This window comes from Haliotis cracherodii, unplaced genomic scaffold (assembly GCF_022045235.1).
Source record: "Haliotis cracherodii isolate W230 unplaced genomic scaffold, xgHalCrac1.p SCAF_1, whole genome shotgun sequence".
In the NCBI taxonomy this organism is placed as follows: Eukaryota; Metazoa; Mollusca; class Gastropoda; order Lepetellida; family Haliotidae; genus Haliotis; species Haliotis cracherodii.
In genome coordinates this window covers 15,660,823-15,685,298 of record NW_027266264.1, presented here as the reverse complement: position 1 = coordinate 15,685,298, position 24,476 = coordinate 15,660,823, and the positions used below count along the sequence as shown (strand labels likewise).

At 37.5% G+C, this 24,476-nt stretch overlaps 1 protein-coding gene and 1 long non-coding RNA gene across 3 annotated transcripts; both read right to left on the bottom strand.

Annotated features, from left to right (window-relative positions):
* Positions 1-8,858: 8,858 nt before the first annotated feature.
* On the bottom strand, positions 8,859-13,679 carry LOC139473563 (uncharacterized). Its single transcript, XM_071256217.1, has 7 exons — positions 13,602-13,679; positions 12,825-12,872; positions 12,153-12,201; positions 11,410-11,414; positions 10,501-10,545; positions 10,091-10,183; positions 8,859-8,920 (listed from the first exon to the last, which is right to left on the bottom strand). The coding sequence occupies exons 1-6, from the start codon at positions 13,662-13,664 to the stop codon at positions 10,124-10,126; spliced, it is 270 nt and encodes an 89-aa protein (XP_071112318.1). The 5' UTR covers positions 13,665-13,679; the 3' UTR covers positions 8,859-8,920; positions 10,091-10,123.
* An 8,332-nt stretch (positions 13,680-22,011) lies between these two features.
* Positions 22,012-23,461, bottom strand: LOC139460686 (uncharacterized). Of its 2 annotated transcripts, none has more exons than XR_011652823.1 (3): positions 23,355-23,461; positions 22,953-23,045; positions 22,012-22,073 (listed from the first exon to the last, which is right to left on the bottom strand). It is a non-coding gene; the product is annotated as an uncharacterized lncRNA (long non-coding RNA). The 2 variants fall into 2 exon arrangements; XR_011652821.1 differs by having other exon boundaries at positions 22,957-23,045.
* Between the last annotated feature and the right edge of the window lie 1,015 nt (positions 23,462-24,476).

Below are 24,476 nucleotides of genomic sequence, written 5' to 3'. Positions count from 1 at the left end.
CATCAGCAGTATGGAGATCCAGGAGGCCTCGACAACTTTCATTTCTCTGATAGTGATCTTGAGCTCTGAGGTTTCTAGGTACTCATCTTGCAGATACCTTGGACATACCAAGATGCTCACGAATAATGGTTCCAACAGTTCCAGCTGATATTTGGAATTCCCTAGGAAGTTCAGATACTTTCACTCGTCGGTCAGACAAAAACATTTCTTTCTATAGCAGCAATGGTTTACGGTTGGGTGTCATCTGAAGGCCTGCCTGACCTTGGGTCATCGTTTATTGACTCCCTACCCCTTTTAAACTGTACAGACCAACGGCAAACTTCGGAATAGTCAGGAGCATCCTTACCCATCACTTTACACATACGATCAAGGATTTCTTTTGCTTTGCATCCCTCCTTGGGAAGGAACTTCATTACAGCGTGCTGTTCATGTTTGAGAGAAGACATGATTGTGACCACCCTTAGGTGAATGAAGCATCACATTTAACTTATTGTTGTGTCTGTAACTTGTTATGACACGTGTCGCAATGAGCTATCGAGGTAGAATCTGCGTCTATTGTTTCAGCATTATGGTGAACAGGAGGAATGCACTTTGATATTTCACAAAGCGTACATCTCCAGAACTAGAAGTTTCAAATACCGTATTCGTCGAAATAAGCGCCCCGCTCTAATAAGCGCCCACGGCGATATTTGCTAATTTATTGGCTAAAGAACAATCTCACTTAGCACCATTTCCGATTGATCGATGTCTTCGTTTGAACCAAATTATTTCACAAAATGTTGCAGGATTTGATGTAGTTCCACTGTAGAGTAGATACCTCTTATTTTGATTTGGAACCGAGCGCTTTAGAGGTAACTCCATTCTACCATGACGACAACAACGCTTTAAAAACGGTGCTCTCTTGCAACGGGTAACTACACAGGGTACAAAGGTCCGCTATGTTTGAACATTCCGAAAATTGTTCAAAGGTAGTTACATATGTAATAAATATGACTAAAGTTCAACATAAAATACCCATAGCCTTGAATAATTCAAAATAAGCGTTCAAAACACAAAGTTTTTCAAAAAGAAGTTGACAAATAACCCTCCCAACTTAGTCCAAGGATAGATGTTTTAATGTTATCCCAACCTGTTGTGCACTGTTTGGAAATCATCGAGAGAAGTCATTTCTTGGAAATGGAATATGCCAATTCCATTGTAGGGGTGACAGGTTGTAGGAATAGTTATAAAACTGCTAAACGAATACATTCTCCAACAAACAAACTACTATTTATTTGACATGTGTAAGCCTTATTTGTTAGTAATTACCCCTCGTAAATAACTTTAAAAAATCAAAATAAATGCCTCACCACCCCGAACTTGGATATGGCAGATACGCTGACAATGCATGTATTTACCATTCAATTATAACACATAGTCATACAATTATCATCACCAAAGACTCTTGTCGCCTCAGGTGAGAATAATGGTACATGCAAAATGGTTGGGAAATGAGGAATGCACCACTTCAATACCGAGGCACTAACCGCTCATGTTCATGATCAGATCAGGATTTAATTGTATGCAGGGGTTTAAGAGATCCAATTACCTTGATTGAATATATAGTACATATATATGACTGTGTTTTCCAAACAACTGGAAATACCATGTATATACGTGTATTATATCAGTAATGATATCTTATTCCCGTTAAATGACAGCATCTTTTAATTAAAGTGATCCTAAAATTTGAAGATATGACGATTTCAAGGTTTAATGTGCAACCTGCTACAAACGACAGGCAGAACAAAAATGCTGTTGTGACACATGCATGATTATTTAATAGAAAATGTAAGTGCATGAGAATAATCGCACTAGATAATCCGCCGAAACAGACATACAATGCATATATATTCCAGCAGTTTTGTATATTATCACAATTATTAGAATTTCTGTACTTTTCAAATTGCGTTGACATCTGCATTCTGGTTTATGTAAAGAAACTAATTTACCCATGCCACAACCGACAGACGAGGGGAACAAGGTAAGTATAATTTGCTTGTCCATGTTTACTCAGACTGTGATATGTTCGAATTCTCGTTGAAGATATGTTCGTACTCTTCCCATCACTTGGAATAAGAATACAATCTGATATTTCTGCTGCTAAAATAAATCTTAAAAGTATAGCCCCCACTCAGCTTTTGTCTTCTCTACCATGGCAGTTAGTAAAGCCAGAGGTGGACCCATCACCAACTAAACTTAAGAAATCCGAAACAAACCAACTGATTTATCAACAACAATAAAATGAATTAAGACACTCATATGCTACTTACAAATCAATCTTTACAGATGGATCCAAGGATGGTGACGCTGTTGCCAGCGCGTCCGTCATTGGATCAAGGACTATCTCATCCTGATTACCTGATAACTGTTCTATTTTCACAACAAAAGCCAATGCCAATCTAAAATATATCAGTAAACAGCCAAAACATCATCAGTTTATAATATTTTCTGATTCTGATGATGCCTGCAGGCTATTCATAACATGTCATATCAACATCCACTTTTAATCGAAATTATTGAATTGTATAATGCTCTTGTTACTGGTCAATACGACATCGTTTTTTGTTGGTTACCCAGCCATGTTGGAATCATAGGTAACACAATGGCCGATGCTGCTGCAACCCACGTACGAACCCGATGCACACTGGTTGCGTAACGCGTTGCCCATGCGTGTAAGGGGAATGAACTTCTAGGCAGTAGTGTAGGATCATTGAACACATGCTATTATCGACTCTTCAATCAACTCTTTTTCCCATTGAGAATCTTACATCAATCTTACATATCGACTCTGGGTGAGCAACTCTGTATTAAGATAGATTACATCTATCCCGAGCCTTTTTCCAATATTAATATTCAGCCCTGATAAGGAATTAAATTTATGGGACATGGGGAGATGACACAAACTACAGTCATAAGAAGACCTTTTATTTGCATGTTGGCAATGTAAATTGTTGTGACTTTGTGTCAATATTTGCAATACATCTGAGTAATAATTCTGTGCAAAGAGACTTATACAAAAACATGTGCCAATATCATCATGATAATGTTATGTGCACTGAAAAATCAGGTTTTATTCACAAACTATTAATGTAATTGATTAAATCCTTGCAATGTTTTTTTTCTTCTGAAAAGTGACCTCACTTAAATGCATTCTGTATGATGTGAATAGACTTGATCATTACAACCCAATTTAGCATTTATTTAGCATATTCAGTTGAAGTGAGTGAGTGAGTGAGTGAATATTTATAGTCATATCGGCATTATTTCAGCCATATCGTGACTAAATCAAGTTAGACTGAAATAATACATAATACATACGGTTTCATTATAAAACCTGTCGTCAAAGGACAGTAAAATAACTAGATTATCACAGATGTATATTTCAAACCTAGTACTGAACCATAAAAAAACATATGACGATCAATAACAATACATTACAAAAACGGGCTGGGGGTCGCCAGCAACTAAAGGTAGGCCACCATACTAGGGACCGTGGAGACTTTCAATTCTTCTGCTACCTGCACGGTTCCCCAGCAGGATTTACGCCATCCCTTAGCCGCTGGCGAATATCATCAGGTTTAGCCAAAATTAAAACAAACAAGCATACTACGACTACGTCTTACATGCCCTCTCAGGGGGGACAATCATTTTACAGTACTTCAAACCCCTTTGAGGATACAGCCACTAACAATCTCCGTTACAAGTTAAACACTACTGATACAATAAAATAGTAACTATTTACACAGATTCAAAATTTATCTAACAGTTCAATTTCTTTTAAAAAGTTTAAAAATTATTAAATGAGATTGAACATTGTTAAAAGAGATCCATTATTGATGTTGCTCTGAAAAAATTATCCCTTGCGATGGAAAAATCAATACAGTCAAGCAGGACATTCTCTCATCACAAGGGATAAAAAATGGAGGATCCTCACCTTTCAATATATATATTCATTAGTATATCTTGAATGGCCAATACGACATCGTCGCATAATGACCTCATCAAATCTAGACTGACAACCCAAGTAGGTATAACCGATATTTCGTTTAATTTCATGTAATTTATTGATACCTACTTCTACTTCTACATTAGATCACGGATGTAAAATCTAATCAAGGGTTTACAATCAGTGTATGGGATGAGAAGTGGTGTCACAGATTTGCTGAGTGCTGATTTTGCAGCAGCATCGGCCATTGTGTTACCTATGATTCCAACATGGCTGGGTAACCAACAAAAAACGATGTCGTATTGACCAGTAACAAGAGCATTATACAATTCAATAATTTCGATTAAAAGTGGATGTTGATATGACATGTTATGAATAGCCTGCAGGCATCATCAGAATCAGAAAATATTATAAACTGATGATGTTTTGGCTGTTTACTGATATATTTTAGATTGGCATTGGCTTTTGTTGTGAAAATAGAACAGTTATCAGGTAATCAGGATGAGATAGTCCTTGATCCAATGACGGACGCGCTGGCAACAGCGTCATCATCATTGGATCCATCTGTAAAGATTGATTTGTAAGTAGCATATGAGTTTCTTAATTCATTTTATTGTTGTTGATAAATCAGTTGGTTTGTTTCGGATTTCTTTAGTTTAGTTGGTGATGGGTCCACCTCTGGCTTTACTAACTGCCATGGTAGAGAAGACAAAAGCTGAGTGGGGGCTATACTTTTAAGATTTATTTTAGCAGCAGAAATATCAGATTGTATTCTTATTCCAAGTGATGGGAAGAGTACGAACATATCTTCAACGAGAATTCGAACATATCACAGTCTGAGTAAACATGGACAAGCAAATTATACTTACCTTGTTCCCCTCGTCTGTCGGTTGTGGCATGGGTAAATTAGTTTCTTTACTTAAACCAGAATGCAGATGTCAACGCAATTTGAAAAGTACAGAAATTCTAATAATTGTGATAATATACAAAACTGCTGGAATATATATGCATTGTATGTCTGTTTCGGCGGATTATCTAGTGCGATTATTCTCATGCACTTACATTTTCTATTAAATAATCATGCATGTGTCACAACAGCATTTTTGTTCTGCCTGTCGTTTGTAGCAGGTTGCACATTAAACCTTGAAATCGTCATATCTTCAAATTTTAGGATCACTTTAATTAAAAGATGCTGTCATTTAACGGGAATAAGATATCATTACTGATATAATACACGTATATACATGGTATTTCCAGTTGTTTGGAAAACACAGTCATATATATGTACTATATATTCAATCAAGGTAATTGGATCTCTTAAACCCCTGCATACAATTAAATCCTGATCTGATCATGAACATGAGCGGTTAGTGCCTCGGTATTGAAGTGGTGCATTCCTCATTTCCCAACCATTTTGCATGTACCATTATTCTCACCTGAGGCGACAAGAGTCTTTGGTGATGATAATTGTATGACTATGTGTTATAATTGAATGGTAAATACATGCATTGTCAGCGTATCTGCCATATCCAAGTTCGGGGTGGTGAGGCATTTATTTTGATTTTTTAAAGTTATTTACGAGGGGTAATTACTAACAAATAAGGCTTACACATGTCAAATAAATAGTAGTTTGTTTGTTGGAGAATGTATTCGTTTAGCAGTTTTATAACTATTCCTACAACCTGTCACCCCTACAATGGAATTGGCATATTCCATTTCCAAGAAATGACTTCTCTCGATGATTTCCAAACAGTGCACAACAGGTTGGGATAACATTAAAACATCTATCCTTGGACTAAGTTGGGAGGGTTATTTGTCAACTTCTTTTTGAAAAACTTTGTGTTTTGAACGCTTATTTTGAATTATTCAAGGCTATGGGTATTTTATGTTGAACTTTAGTCATATTTATTACATATGTAACTACCTTTGAACAATTTTCGGAATGTTCAAACATAGCGGACCTTTGTACCCTGTGTAGTTACCCGTTGCAAGAGAGCACCGTTTTTAAAGCGTTGTTGTCGTCATGGTAGAATGGAGTTACCTCTAAAGCGCTCGGTTCCAAATCAAAATAAGAGGTATCTACTCTACAGTGGAACTACATCAAATCCTGCAACATTTTGTGAAATAATTTGGTTCAAACGAAGACATCGATCAATCGGAAATGGTGCTAAGTGAGATTGTTCTTTAGCCAATAAATTAGCAAATATCGCCGTGGGCGCTTATTAGAGCGGGGCGCTTATTTCGACGAATACGGTATTTGAAACTTCTAGTTCTGGAGATGTACGCTTTGTGAAATATCAAAGTGCATTCCTCCTGTTCACCATAATGCTGAAACAATAGACGCAGATTCTACCTCGATAGCTCATTGCGACACGTGTCATAACAAGTTACAGACACAACAATAAGTTAAATGTGATGCTTCATTCACCTAAGGGTGGTCACAATCATGTCTTCTCTCAAACATGAACAGCACGCTGTAATGAAGTTCCTTCCCAAGGAGGGATGCAAAGCAAAAGAAATCCTTGATCGTATGTGTAAAGTGATGGGTAAGGATGCTCCTGACTATTCCGAAGTTTGCCGTTGGTCTGTACAGTTTAAAAGGGGTAGGGAGTCAATAAACGATGACCCAAGGTCAGGCAGGCCTTCAGATGACACCCAACCGTAAACCATTGCTGCTATAGAAAGAAATGTTTTTGTCTGACCGACGAGTGAAAGTATCTGAACTTCCTAGGGAATTCCAAATATCAGCTGGAACTGTTGGAACCATTATTCGTGAGCATCTTGGTATGTCCAAGGTATCTGCAAGATGAGTACCTAGAAACCTCAGAGCTCAAGATCACTATCAGAGAAATGAAAGTTGTCGAGGCCTCCTGGATCTCCATACTGCTGATGAAGCCGGATTTCTTTCTCGTCTAGTGACAGGTGATGAAACATGGATCCACCACTTGGACCCAGAAACTAAATTGGAATCCATGCAATGGAGGCACCCCATTGGTTAGCAAGGTAATGGCTTGGGAAGCAAGAGGCATATTACGGATTGATTACATGCCACCCAAAACCTCAACCAATGGACGGTATTATGCTAATGTAATGACAGAATTACGAAAATCTATTCGCCAGAAAACGCCATGGGATGTTAACACGTGATATTCTACTTTTACATGACAACGCTCCGGTTCACAAGTTGAGAATTGCACAGGCCGCCAAATGTGAATGTGGATTCGAACAGTAAAATCACCCACCCGACAGCCCAGACTTAGCCCCCAGTGACTATTTCCTGTTCCGGCAAATGAAATCTGCCCTACATGGAAGACGTTTCCAGGATGACGAGGACATAAAGGCTGCCACAGAGGCGTGGTTAGAGGGACAATCTGCGGATTTCTATAAAAGTGGTATTAAAAGCTTGAAGGACAAATGGAATAAGTGTATTGAAGTGAATAGAGATTATATTGAAAAATAACAGATATTATATATATGCAAAAGATATTCTGCGACTTGGTCTTATATTCTAGTTGCAAAACCTCGTATATGTAGTGTATCGGAATGTATAACAAACTCTCTTCCGCTTTTCTATTTTATTGTTGTGTATGCACAGTGAGTGATTTTGTTGCGATGTGTTGTAATGTGTTCGCTTAACAAAGTTATTGCCTCAATTATGCATGCAAAGGTTATCATTTTATCAAAGAAATGTCTCCAGGTGTGTCAACACCATCTCCGTGCTCGTTGCTTTCACCCAAGGGAAAATGTCAAACGTCTAAGACCTGCATCACTTCGCACTTCTTTTCATATCAAGTTCACACGCCGTTATATAGAGAGATTCAAAGAATTAAATACTTTATTTCTGTGTCTCGCATTAAATGCACACACACACACACACACACTCACACACACTCACACACACACACAACACACACACAAACGCACGCACACACACACACACACACACACACACTCACACTAATAAGTAGAAACAAGATTGTTCTATCTTACTATGTTACTATCATTCCATGTTTCCCGAGTCCACATATCACAGTCCGTCAAGTTAAAAAAGTCCTGATACGCACTCGTTTTACTTAAATTACTTTCAAAGATCAAAAGTGCGTTGCATTGTTCTAAAGATTTAAAGAATTTCTTCTCCAATAACTTTGGTTGATTTTCCCCATTCTCATGTATAAAATGGGCGATCCTGTGTGCTGTCATATGGCCTAATCTCGTAAGCACTTCTGTTCGTTGAGTATCTCCTCGTGTAGCTATATTTGATGCATTTCGTCCGCCTCCAAGAGACACGTTTTATTCGACTGGACTTCTCTGTACATGTTAACACCCCAAACACCTCATCCACAAAATAGCAATGGTTCCACAAGAGATGTATACACCATGTGTCATGCCTTCAGTGCGAAAGTACTTGGTGTATAACGCTGATAGGGCTCTCCAAAACTCTCTATATAAATGAAAAGGGTCTTTAAGACAAACGCATTCACTCACTAATATGTGTAATTCATAATTATTCTACAACCAACCACATAGCCAAATCTTTTCTTTGAGGAATACAAATCCTCTACAAAGTGTTTAATTTCTACTTTCGACACTTTAAACAAGTTGTGTTATAAAAAGAACGCTAAAAATCTGACAACGTCTCTCAGAACTTCAAGGTGCTTCAGTGAAAAACGATAGGGCTATATAGCTGTTATCAAAATGCCTTAACGGTACGTGATTAACATCTGCTTTTGCACAACTGCAAGGTTGATCTACGTTATAACAATTAAAGTTAACGTCCACTCACTCATTCAATGATCATATAAATGTATATACAAGACACTGTAGGCGGGGACAATATTTTATGAGAACATTCAAACACAACCATAGAAAGTAATGTGCATCCCTTTTTATTCAGGTTTCAAGAACACGAATTCAACAGCTTGGCTTGGTATCCTGTGAAAAAAAGAAAACATGCATGAGGTAATAAGTCTTACTCTCAACACGAGATAGCGGATAGTGCATTATCCAATCAGTCACATCCCTAGTTCCCCCTTGTCCCATGTCACAACCATGCACTTATTCAGAGAGCAGTCATATGACTGTCTAGAACTTTAGATGTTTTCAATCACTTGCCAAAACAGAAACAGACGCTTCTTAACTACTATTCCCTAAATGCTCCCAAACTCTTAAGGGGGCACGGGTGGCCCAGTCGTCTAAGGCGCCGCGATTCGCTGTGCAGAGTTGCGTCCCTGGACACGCCAGAAACCTATGATTGTGGGTTCGAATCCCGGTTCGCCCCGGTTATGTTTCTAGGTTTGTCAGCACCATACCCGTGCTCGTGGGTTTCATCGAAGTGGTAAACGTCTGAGACCTGCATCACTTCGGGCTTTCCTCCCACATTAAGCTGACACGCCGTGATATAACTGGAATAATGTTAAAAGCGGCGTTAAACTCAACTCACTCACTCACCACTCACCCAAACTCTTAACATGCAACGTACTTCCAATCCGAACACATAATTTCTAAATAGTGATCTTATTTAAGACAACTTCGTGAGCTGAATTGTTTGATGAGCATTACTTGGAAGTTGCCGGATGACAAAGTAGACACAATTTATGGATTACAACTTCTTTAAAACTGTAAGGCGACGTTTCGGTATAAATCCTTATACCGTTGTGAAGCAAGACTGAATGAGGAACACTGTACAGAATATATAAAGTGGGTGGAGGATTAACAGAAGACAACCTCCATGATGTCAAGAAAAGAAAACTATCAGAAGCTGTCCACATTCGCCACCTCAAGCCATCAATCAACAGAGATCAAGGCTGTTTCATCACATGAACTCATTAAGCAATAATCACCACACCTATGCAACTTATCCTGTTTAGTTGGCTTCATGTCCCATTGGCTTCCACCTATGTGTTCTCTGTCCATCATGTTGAGAGAGTGTTATCCTCCAGTTGTCATTACTTACTCATGTTATCCCGCCCATGTATGCAATTGTTGTAACCGTTATCCTCTTCTGTTAATCCTCCACCTACTATATATATTCTGTACAATGTTCCTCATTCAGTCGCAATATAACTGACACAGTATTCGAAACAGCAGTAAAAGAAAACTTACTTACTCGTGTTTCCATAGAAGAACATGCCTTTCCTAGTTCCCCTTCTTTGAGGCTTCCACTTCGTTGCAGTATTTTATGTGACTAACTGCCAACTGTGAAAGGGTAAAAAGAAAATCTAAAATATACCCAAGTTCGGATGATATAAAAAACAATCGATTTTTTTCTTTTGATTGTTGTTTAACGTCACCATCAGCAATATCGTAGCTGTAATTCTTGTCCGATTGTTTAGGGTGCGGTTAGCACACTGGTTATTTTTAGATTAATTAACTAGTGAAATATAAATAACAATTAGATCTACATTACCAAAAAGTATGGATCATCGGTTCAGCTAAACTGCCAAACAAGGCATTTTACTCGGAAAAGACGCTAACAGACATGAGATCAGTACACAACTTTGACGTGAACCTACCATTTGCAGAACAGTTTCCATTGCTGTCTCGGTGTTTTTCTCGTTCTGAAAAGGACAAGAACAGGGCTGTAATGGAAATCTATTTCTATCTATTATAACCTACGACCATATTATAGGCCTAAAAAAATGTCTGTCCTGTTTGAATCAGTTTCTTTGTTGCCTATTCGAACGTCGCACTCAGTAAGATATACCGATCACTTAAAGAGAGCAGGTCTGATGAGGTCTACATCCTATTGCTAGAATCCCATCTGATAGGTACCTGTGGAAGGAGTTTAGAAGGAAATTGTTTGCGTATTTATTGTTGAGCGACACTCTCATCGATATTCCAGCTACAAGGGTTTGAACAATATATATGGTCAGTACCAGTGCCACAGTACTATATCAAAGGCGACTAACGGGATCGGGTGGTCAGGCTCGCTGACTTGGTCGATGCATGGCATTGATCCCAATTGCGTGGAATGATGCTTATGATATCAGTCACTGGATTGTCTGGGCCAGACTCGATTATTTACAGACCGCCGTCATATAGCTGGAATATTGCGGCGTTAAACAACAAACAAAAACAAACAAACAAACTATATTAAAGAAAAATGATGTACTGAGGTAAACATACCAAATTCATGCGAGAACGAATTCTTCAATGTTCACTATAGACTTGTGTAAAACTATCTCAAGTCAATCTCAAAGCAAATGTGATGCAGGTGATTACCATTATGTTCTGGAACCCATCATCATTGTTTACTGCTCCAAGACCAAGGATTATAATCGGGTCACATTAACTCACAAATACAATTTTCAAAGCACGTTGTGTAGCCCAAACCGTCCAGTTCAATGAGGTCTTACTGCAACGCAGTTCAGAAAGTATCAACGTGTTGACAGACATGCTAAAGGCTTGGGTTGTGTACTCACGTATTCTACAAAAAAGATACAAAAATAACATATATATGTATATTAGACATCTTCTACATACAAACACTACGATCATTGCTGAGTCTTTATTGCTTGTTACAAGAGAGTTCATCCACTATTTATGAAAGTTTAAACTATATGTTTGACTTTGATATTAGTGGTCTAGTAAATCGTTTCGTCAGTTTAAGATAGTATTCAAATATGAAAATGTAAATAATCGAATCTGGACCAAACTATTCAGTGAATGATTTTGTAAGCAACGATCCGTTGGTTTTACGACAACGATCAACCAAGTTTACGAGTCTGACCAACCGATCCATTTAGCCGGTTCATGCGACCAGCATATGTTGCTGTGACTATTCTAACCTCGAATTGGTGCCTATATCACTTAATACAGTATACACAGTGCATTTTAAATCGTATCCTTTATACATTTTAGAACAAAACACATTTACTTTTGTTTACAAGGTTACAAGCTCATACTGAAATACAGAAACCAAAATCGATTCTCTGATGACATGTCATTTAATGATTTAATGTCATTTTGCTTACTGTGTGTCTTTGTATCCTATGATATGATCCCAATATCAACATTTGCACCCACCCGGAGTGACATACTTTCTCCTACCAACTGCACATGTAGATACATCCAAAAAATATATGTTCAGGATATATGAAAAGGAGGGATGGTACTTAATTTAATTTGTTTCCAGTTGCAAAATATATTATTGTATAATCCTTACTTCCGAGTGCGTTCACTGCATCCGTCAGTGTCTTTTCTGCATTGGAATACTGCAATAGAGTAGGGAGATCTTCGTTGTTAAAATCATTTGTCTATTGTGGCTACTCTACAATGCTGATTGTACATAGACTGCTTTTTTTCATCGAAAATATCAAAAGCCAATAGGCTGGGAACTTTCAAAAACCCTTCGATATATTACTTAGAAAATAATGCAAACGCCTTTACGTTATCTCCAAGTGATGGTGTTTAGGCGTACTGCAATAGGGATACTGCAAAAGAGAGGGGTCGTTGGAATCATTGGTGCATCGACGCTAAAAACCCAAAACTGCTTTTGACATTGACAATTTCAAAAGCCATAGGATGGGAAGTTTTAATAATCATGCGATGTAATTCTGAATCAAAACTTATTTTGCGTCTGATATAACAATTAAAACATTGTAACACATGTCGGTAATGGAACCCGGGTCTTCGGCGTGACGAACGAACGCTTTAACCACTAGGCTACCCGACCGCCCCAATCGAGCAATGAGTGTACATAATGTATACACACAATGCGCATGTGTAAAGACGAAAGAGTCATACGGATATTTTCTGATAGATAAACATAAAATATACAGCCTTAAAACTAATCAGAACTAAAAGATACTTGCAAATTAATGTTTCATGTACTTACGCCCATGTCATTAACCGATTTGCAAAAGTTGTCCAAAGGCAACGCAAACTGAAAAATATTGCATGAATCTTATCAACGTGAAACTACTACAATGCTCACACATACACATTTTAATCGGAAACACACATACCAGGTTTCATCAAACTCGGTCCGTGAGTGACTGATATCAGGTGTGTTTTTTAATACGATAATGAACGACGAGTCGTCTATTTCCCATATGTGATATCAACATTATGTACAGCCTCTTTGAAGATGTTGATAAATTTAAGCAACGTTAAAAATATTTTCACGCATTAAATGATGATAACTCCCTCAATACAATCCGATCCCGGCAATGTCGGACAAGTGCATTTTATTAACGGGGTGGTTATGTTTAGTATTTTCTGATTATTCTCACGAACACAAAACCAGTTGACGGCCACTATGTGTACATATTCTCCCATTACACATTGCCATATCTCGCGCTCTATTTGATTTGATCGTTCGCTCATTGCGTTTATCTACCTTGTCCAGCTACGTCTAAGGGGAACAATTCACTACCCTCTTAAAATAGCGTCGTCCAATTAACGACGTCATCGAGTTGCGAACGTATGATCGAAGCTCTAGAAATGACGTCATGTCAGAACAAAGGTTGATCGTGAAAGAAACCACGCCTCCTTCTTCATTGTTCTTTACGATTTATGGTGTTGCTATCTTTTATTAAGAACATAAAACATTAAAATATATACTAATATAAATAGAATATGCGATGACAGTCAGTTGCATTTTGCTACAAACCATTGTTGTTTTTCCAGTGAGAAAGGCGAACGCCACAGCCATATATAAAGCACTGAAATTCATTGTTTGCAGTCTTGATTTTGGTGACTGAAAATAAACATTCACATTGTATATCCAGTTTTACGCAATATGATAAGTGCAGTTCATTATTACATAAGTTTAAAAACATAACATGTTATTCACTACATTCTAATGACACGAATTTAATATTATGCAAGCAGCAGTGTTTCAGCTGGACTGTTAAACTCTTTCAATTATTTTATACAACAGGCGATGCAATACTATACGAATAGTAAAAATGCACAATATTGTATATGTGCCAATAAAGTGTTTTATTAACCTGAATTTCACCGAGTGTAAGATGAATGAGAATTACAGCTACGCACTTTCTCTAGTACCTTCATTGATTACATCTATTACCTACAAACCTGCTCATGCAACCATCCTTTGTACTAAACAGTTCTGTATAAGTATGAACATATTTTCAAAGAGCATTCGAACATTCACAGTCTTACAACAATTTCGTACTCGCGCTATGTTCCGACAGGATTGGCATTCTACACTTTAAGGAAGTTCGAGGTACGACACATATCATAATATTAAGTCTCTCCTTGAACCAGAGTCGTATCTTTCAAATTTAAGATGCAAACACCTCCGCAATAGATTTATACTCTTTAGGTTTGGTCTGAATGACTTAAAAGTGAATAGAGGAAGACATTTAAATATTGAAAAGTCACTCAGAATTTGCCCGGTCTTTAACCTTGGTGCTGAAGACGAATTTCATTTTATGTTTATTTGTCCTGTATATAACGAAATAAGAATGGAATATCTACCCGTCTGGTCCTTTTCGTGTATATCTGCTAATAACTTTGAATGTCTGCTGTCAAGCAAAAGGTATCACGTTCAACTACAAGTATCTTTATACATTCATCATGCCTTTGTGTTATGTTTGTTGATGTTGTCTTGATACCCCATAAACTACAATATTTGTTAATATAACTGTATGTCTATGTAACTCACTTGTATATGGGCCAATGGCCTTTCATACAATAAACCATTGATTGAGTAAACATGGACAATCAAATTATACTTACCTCGTTCTCCTCGACTGTCGTGACTGTGGCATGTGCAATTTGTTTTCTTTATATACTAGTATACTGCAAATGCAGATGCCCACGCAATTTCAAAAGTATAGAAATTCTATATATTTTAATAAAATGCAATACTACTGTTGTAGCATATGTGGTATATTAGCATCCATATGTCACAACAATGCCATGTGTTTACCTGTTCTGTCTGATTTTAGTGGTATGGTACACAAAGAACCTTGAAACTGTCATATCTTGAATGTTTATGATCATTTTAATTAAATGATGCTGTCGTTAATATAATATATGTATACTAGTATATAGATTCAGCTATGTTTGGACAACACGTGTACATTATGATGGTTAGCAGAAATAATTACATCAGTCGACTCCTCCTCGTCTATCTTACTGTGAAGCGTTTGACAAATACATGAAACGTTTGATCCACAAGAACTTTAAACGCCATTTCAAACAGTCGAATAGAAATAATGTCTCAAGAAGGAAGCCACTGCATTGGTACAAGTTATTCCCGACATGGGAGCTTTCATTTGAGATTTATTTCATTTACCCAACAGATGCATTACCCATTGGGTAGAGGAGGAAATATTAGTTACCGCGGTTATGCGCCTGTCAAATCACCTGTTTCAATCAGAGGGGGTTTAATGTGATTTAATAACCTCTGATTGACCAATCAGAATAATTTCCAAATACATGGTAGATTTCATTATTTTATTGTGGTAAATGCAACAGTTTTTTATTGAAGGTTTGATAGATTGCTGTTTTGGGTTGCATGGTACACTGTATTATCGGGGTAGCTAATTAATATAGATGATAATGGGCTAATGGCCAGAGACCGTCAACTGAAAAGGCGTACGCTTTCGGTTCTATAGTCATACGAAAAATGTGTTTTGTTATTTGTTCACAATTTAATGCACGTCATTACATTCGGATAGATCGATGCTGACTTAGGATCATTGAACACATGCTATTATCGACTCTTCAATCAACTCTTTTTCCCATTGAGTATCTTACATCAATCTTACATATCGACTCTGGATGATCAACTCTGTATCAAGATAGATTACATCTATCCCGAGACTTTTTCCAATATTAATATTCAGCCCTGATAAGGAATTAAATTTATGGGACTAGGAGAGATGACACTAACTACAGTCATAAGAAGACCTATTATTTGCATGTTGGCAATGAAAAGTGTTGTGATTTTGTGTCAATACTTGTAATACATCTGAGTAATAATGCTTATACAAACACATGTGCCAATATCATGATGATAATGTTATGGGCACTGAAAATTCAGGTTTTAATCACAAACTATTAATCTAATTGATTAAATACTTGCAATATTAGGTTTTTTTTCTGAAAAGTGACCTCACTTACATGCATTCTGTATGATGTGAATAGACTTTACAACCCCATTTAGCATTTATTTAGCATATTCAGTTGAAGTGAGTGAGTGAGTGAATATTTATAGACACATCGGCATTATTTCAGCCATATCGTGACTAAATCAAGATAGACTGAAATAATACATAATACATACGGTTTGATTATAAAACCTGTCGTCAAAGGACAGTAAAATAACTAGATTATCACAGATGTATATTTTAAAACTAGTATGGAACCATAAAAAACATATGACGATAAATAACAATACATTATAAAAACGGGCTGGGGGTCGCCAGCAACTGAATGTAGGCCACCATACTAGGGACCGTGGAGACTTCTTCTGCTACCTGCACGGTTCCCCAGCAGGATTTACGCCATCCCTTAGCCTCTGGCGAATATCATCAGGTTTAGCCAAAATTAAAACAAACAAGCATTCTACGACTAAGATGATAGTAGGAATAAACTTACTTCGATTGATATGGTCTTACATACCCTCTCAGGGGGGACAATAATTTTACAGTACTTAAAACCCCTTTGAGGATACAGCCACTAACAATCTCCGTTACAAGTTAAACACTACTGATACAATAAAATGGTAACTATTTACACAGATTCAAAATTTATCTAACAGTTCAATTTCTTTTAAAAAGTTAATTATTAAATGAGATGGAACATTGTTAAAAAAATCCATTATTGATGTTGCTCTGAAAAATTTATCCCTTGCGATGGAAAAATCAATACAGTCAAGCAGGACATTCTCTCATCACAAGGGATAAAAATGGAGGATCCTCGCCTTTCAATATATATATTCATTAGTATATCTTGAATGGCCAATACGACATCGTCGCATAATGACCTCATCAAATCTGGACTGACAACCCAAGTAGGTATAACCGATATTTGGTTTAATTTCATGTAATTTATTGATACCTACTTCTACTTCTACATTAGATCACGGATGTAAAATCTAATCAAGGGTTTACAATCAGTGTATGGGATGAGAAGTGGTGTCACAGATTTGCTGAGTGCTGATTTTGCAGCAGCATCGGCCATTGTGTTACCTATGATTCCAACATGGCTGGGTAACCAACAAAAAACGATGTCGTATTGACCAGTAGCAAGAGCATTATACAATTCAATAATTTCGATTAAAAGTGGATGTTGATATGACATGTTATGAATAGCCTGCAGGCATCATCAGAATCAGAAAATATTATAAACTGATGATGTTTTGGCTGTTTACTGATATATTTTAGATTGGCATTGGCTTCTGTTGTGAAAATAGAACAGTTATCAGGTAATCAGGATGAGATAGTCCTTGATCCAATGACGGACGCGCTGGCAACAGCGTCACCATCCTTGGATCCATCTGTAAAGATTGATTTGTAAGTAGCATATGAGTTTCTTAATTCATTTTATTGTCGTTGATAAATCAGTTGATTTGTTTCGGATTTCTTTAGTGTAGTTGGTGATGGGTCCACCTCTGGCTTTACTAACTGCCATGGTAGAGAAGACAAAAGCTGAGTGGAGGCTATACTTTTAAGATTTATTTTAGCAGCAGAAATATCAGATTGTATTCTTATTCCAAGTGATGGGAAGAGTACGAACATATCTTCAACGAGAATTCGAACATATCACAGTCTGAGTAAACATGGACAAGCAAATTATACTTACCTTGTTCCCCTCGTCTGTCGGTTGTGGCATGGGTAAATTAGTTTCTTTACTTAAACCAGAATGCAGATGTCAACGCAATTTGAAAAGTACAGAAATTCTAATAATTGTGATAATATACAAAACTGCTGGAATATATATGCATTGTATGTCTGTTTCGGCGGATTATCTAGTGCGATTATTCTCATGCACTTACATTTTCTATTAAATAATCATGCATGTGTCACAACAGCACTTTTGTTCTGCCTGTCGTTTGTAGCAGGTTGCACATTAAACCTTGAAATCGTCATATCTTCAAATTTTATCATCACTTAAATGAAAAGATGCTGTCATTTAACGGGAATAAGATATCATTACTGATATAATACACGTATATATATGGTATTTCCAGTTGTTTGGAAAACACAGTCATATATATGTCCTATATATTCAATCAAGGTAATTGGATCTCTTAAACCCCTGCATACAATTAAATCCTGATCTGATCATGAACATGAGCGGTTAGTGCCTCGGTATTGAAGTGGTGCATTCCTCATTTCCCAACCATTTTGCATGTACCATTATTCTCACCTGAGGCGGCAAGAGTCTTTGGTGATGATAATTGTATGACTATGTGTTATAATTGAATGGTAAATACATGCATTGTCAGCGTATCTGCCATATCCAAGTTCGGGGTGGTGAGGCATTTATTTTGATTTTTTTAAATTATTTACGAGGGGTAATTACTAACAAATAAGGCTTACACATGTCAAATAAATAGTAGTTTGTTTGTTGGAGAATGTATTCGTTTAGCAGTTTTATAACTATTCCTACAACCTGTCACCCCTACAATGGAATTGGCATATTCCATTTCCAAGAAATGACTTCTCTCGCTGATTTCCAAACAGTACACAACAGGTTAGGATAACATTAAAACATCTATCCTTGGACTAAGTTGGGAGGGTTATTTGTCAACTTCTTTTTGAAAAACTTTGCGTTTTGAACGCTTATTTTGAATTATTCAAGGCTATGGGTATTTTATGTTGAACTTTAGTCATATTTATTACATATGTAACTACCTTTGAACAATTTTCGGAATGTTCAAACATAGCGGACCTTTGTACCCTGTGTAGTTACGCGTTGCAAGAGAGCACCGTTTTTAAAGCGTTGTTGTCGTCATGGTAGAATGGAGTTACCTCTAAAGCGCTCGGTTCCAAATTAAAATAAGAGGTATCTACTCTACAGTGGGACTACATCAAATTTCAAAACACAGTAAGTTATCTCCTAATTGAAAATTGAACTGTTGTTAAATTTCATTATGTGTATTTAACCGTCACTCAATCCTGCAACATTTTGTAAAATAATGTGTGTACCTTTTTGTTAAAAATAAATTGGTTCAATGAAGACATCGATCAATCGGAAGGGGTGCTAAGTGAGATTGTTCTTTAGTCAATAAATTAGCAAATATCGCCGTGGGCGCTTATTAGAGCGGGGCGCTTATTTCGACGAATACGGTATTTGAAACTTCTAGTTCTGGAGATGTACGCTTTGTGAAATATCAAAGTGCATTCCTCCTGTTCACCATAATGCTGAAACAATAGACGCAGATTCTACCTCGATAGCTCATTGCGACTGATGCACACTGGTGTCGTGTGGACGTACGAGGGGCGTTCAATACGTTTTGCAACTTAGGCATTTGTGTTTACACAAACAATGTCAACTTGTGGCAGGTGTGACACTAGTCATAACATCAGGTTGACACGTGTCATAACAAGTTACAGACACAACAATAAGTTAAATGTGATGCTTCATTCACCTAAGGGTGGTCACAATCATGGATTCTCTAAAACATGAACAGCACGCTGTAATGAAGTTCCTTCCCAAGGAGGGATGCAAAGCAAAAGAAATCCTTGATCGTATGTGTTAAGTGATGGGTAAGGATGCTCCTGACTATTCCGAAGTTTGCCGTTGGTCTCTACAGTTTAAAAGGGAGAGGGAGTCCATAGACGATGACCCAAGGTCAGGCAGGCCTTCAGATGACACCCAACCGTAAACCATTGCTGCTATAGAAAGAATTCTTTTTGTCTGAAAGTATCTGAACTTCCTAGGGAATTCCAAATATCAGCTGGAACTGTTGGAACCATTATTCGTGAGCATCTTGGTATGTCCAAGGTATCTGCAAGATGAGTACCTAGAAACCTCAGAGCCCAAGATCACTATCAGAGAAATGAAAGTTGTCGAGGCCTCTTGGATCTCCATACTGCTGATGAAGGCGGATTTCTTTCTCGTCTAGTGACAGGAGATGAAACATGGATCCACCACTTGGACCCAGAAACTAAATTGGAATCCATGCAATGGAGGCACCCCATTGGTTAGCAAGGTAATGGCCACCATATTTTGGGATGCAAGAGGCATATTACTGATTGATTACATGCCACCCAAAACTTCAACCAATGGACGGTATTATGCTAATGTAATGACAGAATTACGAAAATCTATTCGCCAGAAACGCCATTGGATGTTAACACGTGATATTCTACTTTTACATGACAACGCTCCGGTTCACAAGTCGAGAATTGCACAGGCCGCCAAATGTGAATGTGGATTCGAACAGTTAAATCACCCACCCTACAGCCCAGACTTAGCCCCCAGTGACAATTTCCTGTTCCGGCAAATGAAATCTGCCCTACATGGAAGACGTTTCCAGGATGACGAGGACATAAAGGCTGCCACAGAGGCGTGGTTAGAGGGACAATCTGCGGATTTCTATAAAAGTGGTATTAAAAGCTTGAAGGACAAATGGAATAAGTGTATTGAAATGAATAGAGATTATATTGAAAAATAACAGATATTATATATATGCAAAAAGATATTCTGCGACTTGGTCTTATATTCAAGTTGCAAAACCTCGTATATGTAGTGTATCGCAATGTATAACAAACTCTCTTCCGCTTTTCTATTTTATTGTTGTGTATGCACAGTGAGTGATTTTGTTGCGATGTGTTGTAATGTGTTCGCTTAACAAAGTTATTGCCTCAATTATGCATGCAAAGGTTATCATTTTAACAAAGAAATGTCTCCAGGTGTGTCAACACCATCTCCGTGCTCGTTGCTTTCACCCAAGCGAAAATGTCAAACGTCTAAGACCTGCATCACTTCGCACTTCTTTTCACATCAAGTTCACACGCCGTTATATAGAGAGATTCAAAGAATTAAATACTTTATTTCTGTGTCTCGCATTAAATGCACACACACACACACACACACTCACACACACTCACACACACACGCAACACACACACAAACGCACGCACACACACACACACACACACATACACACACACTCACACTAATAAGTAGAAACAAGATTGTTCTATCTTACTATGTTACTATCATTCCATGTTTCCCGAGTCCACATATCACAGTCAGTCAAGATAAAAAAGTCCTGATACGCACTCGTTTTACTTAAATTACTTTCAAAGATCAAAAGTGCGTTGCATTGTTCTAAAAGTTTAAAGACTTTCTTCTCCGGTCCAATAACTTTGGTTGATTTTTCCCATTCTCATGTATAAAATGGGCGATCCTTTGTGCTGTCATATGGCCTAATCTCGTAAGCACTTCTGTTCGTTGAGTATCTCCTCGTGTAGCTATATTTGATGCATTTCGTCCGCCTCCAAGAGGCACGTTTTATTCGACTGGACTTCTCTGTACATGTTAACACCCCAAACACCTCATCCACAAAATAGCACTGGTTCCACAAGAGATGTATACACCATGTGTCATGCCTTCAGTGCGAAAGTACTTGGTGTATAACGCTGATAGGGCTCTCCATAACCCTCTATATAACTGAAAAGGGTCTTTAAGACAAACGCATTCACTCACTAATATGTGTAATTCATAATTATTCTACAACCAACCACATAACCAAATCTTTTCATTGAGGAATACAAATCCTCTACAAAGTGTTTAATTTCTACTTTCGTCACTTTAAACAAGTGTTATAAAAAGAACGCTAAAAATATGACAACATCTCCTCAGAACTTCAAGGTGCTTCTGTGAAAAGCGATAGGGCTACATAGCTGTTATCAAAATGCCTTAACGGTACGTGATTAACATCTGCTTTTGCACAACTGCAAGGTTGATCTACGTTATAACAATTAAAGTTAACGTCCACTCACTCATTCAATGATCATATAAATGTATATATATGACACTGTAGGCGGGGACAATATTTTATGAGAACATTCAAACACAACCATAGAAAGTAATGTGCATCCCTTTTTATTCAGGTTTCAAGAACACGAATTCAACAGCTTGGCTTGGTATCCTGTGAAAAAAAGAAAACATGCATGAGGTAATAAGTCCTTCTCTTCACACAAGATAGCGGATAGTGCATAATCCAATCAGTCACATCCCTAGTACTCCCTTGTCCCATGTCACAACCATGCACTTATTCAGAGAGCAGTCATATGACTGTCAAGAACTTTAGATGTTTTCAATAACTTGCAAAAACAGAAACAGACGCTTCTTAACTACCATTCCCTAAATGCTCCCAAATTCTTAACATACAACGTACTTCCAATCCGAACACATAATTTCTAAATAGTGATCTTATTTAAGACAACTTCGTGAGCTGAATTGTTTGATGAGCATTACTTGGAAGTTGCCGGATGACAAAGTAGACACAATTTATGGATTACAACTTCTTTAAAACTGTAAAGGCGACGTTTCGGTATAAATCCTTATACCGTTGTGAAGCAAGACTGAACGAGGAACACTGTACAGAATATATTAAGTGGGTGGAGGATTAACAGAAGACAACCTCCATGATGTCAAGAAAAGAAAACTATCAGAAGCTGTCCACATTCGCCACCTCAAGCCATCAATCAACAGAGATCAAGGCTGTTTCATCACATGAACTAATTAAGCAATAATCACCACACCTATGCAACTTATCCTGTTTAGTTGGCTTCATGTCCCATTGGCTTCCACCTATGTGTTCTCTGTCCATCATGTTGAGAGAGTGTTATCCTCCAGTTGCCATTACTTACTCATGTTATCCCGCCCATGTATGCAATTGTTGTTACCGTTATCCTCTTCTGTTAATCCTCCACCTACTATATACATGTATATTCTGTACAATGTTCCTCATTCAGTCGCAATATAACTGACACAGTATTCGAAACAGCAGTAAAAGAAAACTTACTTACTCGTGTTTCCATAGAAGAACATGCCTTTCTCAGTTCCCCTTCTTTGAGGCTTCCAAGTCGTTGCAGTATTGTACGTGACTAACTGCCAACTGTAAAAGGGTAAAAAGAAAATCTAAAATATACCCAAGTTCGGATGATATAAAAAAAAAAATCTTTTGATTGTTGTTTAACGTCACCATCAGCAATATCGTAGCTGTAATTCTTGCCTGATTGTTTAGGGTGCGGTTAGCACACTGGTTATTTTTAGATTAATTAACTAGTAAAATATAAATAACAATTAGATCTGCATTACCAAATAGTATGGACCATCGGTTCAGCTAAACTGCCAAACAGGGCATTTTACTCGGAAAAGTCGCTAACAGACATGAGACCAGTACACAACTTTGACGTGAACCTACCATTTGCAGAACAGTTTCCATTGCTGCCTCGGTGTTTGTCTCGTTCTGAAAAGGAAAAGAACAGGGCTGTAATGGAAATCTATTTCTATCTATTATAACCTACGACCATATTATAGGCCTAAAAAAATGTCTGTCCTGTTTGAATCAGTTTCTTTGTTGCCTATTCGAACGTCGCACTCAGTAAGATATACCGATCACTTAAAGAGAGCAGGTCTGATGAGGTCTACATCCTATTGCTAGAATCCCATCTGATAGGTACCTGTGGAAGGAGTTAAGAAGGAAATTGTTTGCGTATTTATTGTTGAGCGACACACTCATCGATATTCCAGCTACAGGGGTTTGAACAATATATATGGTCAGTACCAGTGCCACAGTACTATACCAAAGGCGACTAACGGGATCGGGTGGTCAGGCTCGCTGACTTCGTCGATGCATGGCATTGATCCCAATTGCGTGGATTGATGCTTATGATAACAGTCACTGGATTGTCTGGGCCAGACTCGATTATTTACAGACCGCCTTCATATAGCTGGAATATTGCTGAGTGTGGCGTTAAACAACAAACAAAAAGAAACAAACAAACCAATTATATTAAAGAATAATGATGTACTGAGGTAAACATACCAAATTCATGCGAGAACGAATTCTTCAATGTTCACTATAGACTTGTGTAAAACTATCTCAAGTCAATCTCAAAGCAAATGTGATGCAGGTGATTACCATTATGTTCTGGAACCCATCATCATTGTTTACTGCTCCAAGACCATGGATTATAATCGGGTCACATTAACTCACAAATACAATTTTCAAAGCACGTTGTGTAACCCAAACCGTCCAGTTCAATGAGGTCTTACTGCAACGCAGTCCAGAAAGTATCAACGTGTTGACAGACATGCTAAAGGCTTGGGTTGTGTACTCACGTATTCTACAAAAAAGATACAACAATAACATATATATGTATATTAGACATCTTCTACATACAAACACTACGATCATTGCTGAGTCTTTATTGCTTGTTACAAGAGAGTTCATTCACTATTTATGAAAGTTTAAACTATATGTTTGACTTTGATATTAGTGGTCTAGTAAATCGTTTCGTCAGTTTAAGATAGAATTCAAATA